General features: G+C 46.6%; 2 protein-coding genes across 2 annotated transcripts; one reads left to right on the forward strand and one right to left on the reverse strand.

Moving 5' to 3' along the window:
* Positions 1 to 32: 32 nt before the first annotated feature.
* Positions 33 to 480, forward strand: H257_09105 (hypothetical protein; the record flags this gene model as incomplete). The annotated part of the gene is made up of 2 exons (XM_009835222.1): positions 33 to 354; positions 407 to 480. The coding sequence occupies 2 exons, from the start codon at positions 33 to 35 to the stop codon at positions 478 to 480; spliced, it is 396 nt and encodes a 131-aa protein (XP_009833524.1).
* Positions 481 to 895: 415 nt separating this feature from the next.
* H257_09106 (hypothetical protein) lies at positions 896 to 1,393 on the reverse strand (the record flags this gene model as incomplete). Its single annotated transcript, XM_009835223.1, has 2 exons — positions 896 to 1,149; positions 1,201 to 1,393. The coding sequence occupies 2 exons, from the start codon at positions 1,391 to 1,393 to the stop codon at positions 896 to 898; spliced, it is 447 nt and encodes a 148-aa protein (XP_009833525.1).
* Positions 1,394 to 1,782: the final 389 nt, after the last annotated feature.

The following is a 1,782-nucleotide window of genomic DNA, read 5'->3' on the forward strand; positions in this document are numbered from 1 at the left end:
GACTAAAGTATCAGAAGGAGCGAAAGGATGGTATGTTGCGGTGCCGAGCGGCACAGCTGGAGCCAGAACCAAGTATCGATAGTCGGGTTCGCGCTGTCGAAGCCATGGCCTCTCGTCACGAAGGCCTGCTACAACGTATCGTTGCTTCCTTGTATGCCTCGAGCCAAGAAAATGCCGTTGTTTTTGAACGCAACGGCGATATCGACGGCGATATCAACGGTGAAAACAACGGCGAAGCCAACGGGGAAAATAGCGATGAAAGAAGTGATGGCAACGACGGTGAATTGGGCGATGAAAACGTGGGTTTTGAAAGTGGCCGCGGCAATGTGGCGAATCGAAACGTCAAACGAAAAGGTATTGCATGATAGTTTTGTATGTGACCTTACAGTTAATCCATGTTCTTTAGCGAAAGACATGTCCGATGCGACAATGGTTTTCAGTGCCGATCGTCCCCGACGTTCACGAGGAAAGTACAACTAGGCTCCGTCGGATTAATTCAGCGTGCACATATATATAACTACAATAGTCGTAGCTGCCGAAATGTCGGAATATGTCGAACTATTTGGTGAACTATCGCTGCATTTGGAATTTGTATGTGATACCAGGATATTTCAGATGCCATTCCGACAAGTTTCGTCGGAATGTGTCGGAACCGACAGGAATGCGCTAGCCCTGCCCCTAATTGAGTTTAATTGGTCAAAATAGTGTAGGATAAGTTACTACTACAATGTGATAGGTACAAATAGATAATAGAGACGATTGATTGGCCAAAATTAGAGCATACAAGTACCAAGTGAGGTCGGAATATTGATCATATTAATCAGTGAGGTTAACAAATGGTACAAGCGGTCAATAATCCGTGTCATCAGGAACAATAGCAGTACGAACTATATTTTTAAGGATGAGGCGGTTCATATCGCCGTAGTTCGTTGCGGGTTGTGGCGTTGGTTCGGTGGCGTTTTCGCATGTTGTCAATTTCGTCAACCTTGTCCATAAACGTCTTTGTTGGGGTAAGCAACTGCAACACCGTGTTGACAAATCCAGAGTTGCATGCGTTGTTGGCACTTGTAGCCATGGCTTTTTCACATATGCGTTGTATGGCGTCCAGTTTCATTCGCACGTCTTCGACATTGTTGTAGTCAGCCAGGGCTAAAGCATCCAGTATGAAGGCACATGAAATTGCAGTCACACGTGAGTTACCGATGCTTTCGACGTTGATTGTGCCGCTGCTGTGGTCGTTGGTCACACCGTTGCTTTCGTCGTTGGTTGCGTCGTTGCTGTCATCGTTGGTTGCGCCGTGCATCCCAACGGTGGAAACACCGGTAGAGACATCGGTTGCACCCACACGAGGAACGGTGAAAAATAGGGTCTTGCTCTTTTCGGCTGCAAGCATCTCACTCTTGGATGTCGGAAACACCCACAGTGGTTGCGTGTACCTCCTTACTTTGTACATTGGTGCTAGGAACTGCACGAATGTTAGATTATTTCACTGTTAAGAACATACAATATTTTTCGTCGCTTCGTATGTCTCGTTCACAAGGATATGCACCAGGTGCTTGCAAAGGAAAAACTCGTTGTACATGAAGGCTGGGCATGTACAACTCCACTGAATGATGCAGGTATCGTAGCTGTCGCAATTCAACTCGTTGCGTTGAATTCTGGCCGCGCACGCTTTCCACGTTCGGTCGAAGTTTTTTTCCCAGTTCGGTCGCGGATGACCAGGCAATAAACTCGTTGAAATTGAAAACTTCTCCTTATACCAACTCTGTACCGTTGTTGTGA

The sequence above is a fragment of the Aphanomyces astaci genome (genome assembly GCF_000520075.1).
Source record: "Aphanomyces astaci strain APO3 unplaced genomic scaffold supercont1.21, whole genome shotgun sequence".
In the NCBI taxonomy this organism is placed as follows: Eukaryota; Oomycota; class Saprolegniomycetes; order Saprolegniales; family Verrucalvaceae; genus Aphanomyces; species Aphanomyces astaci.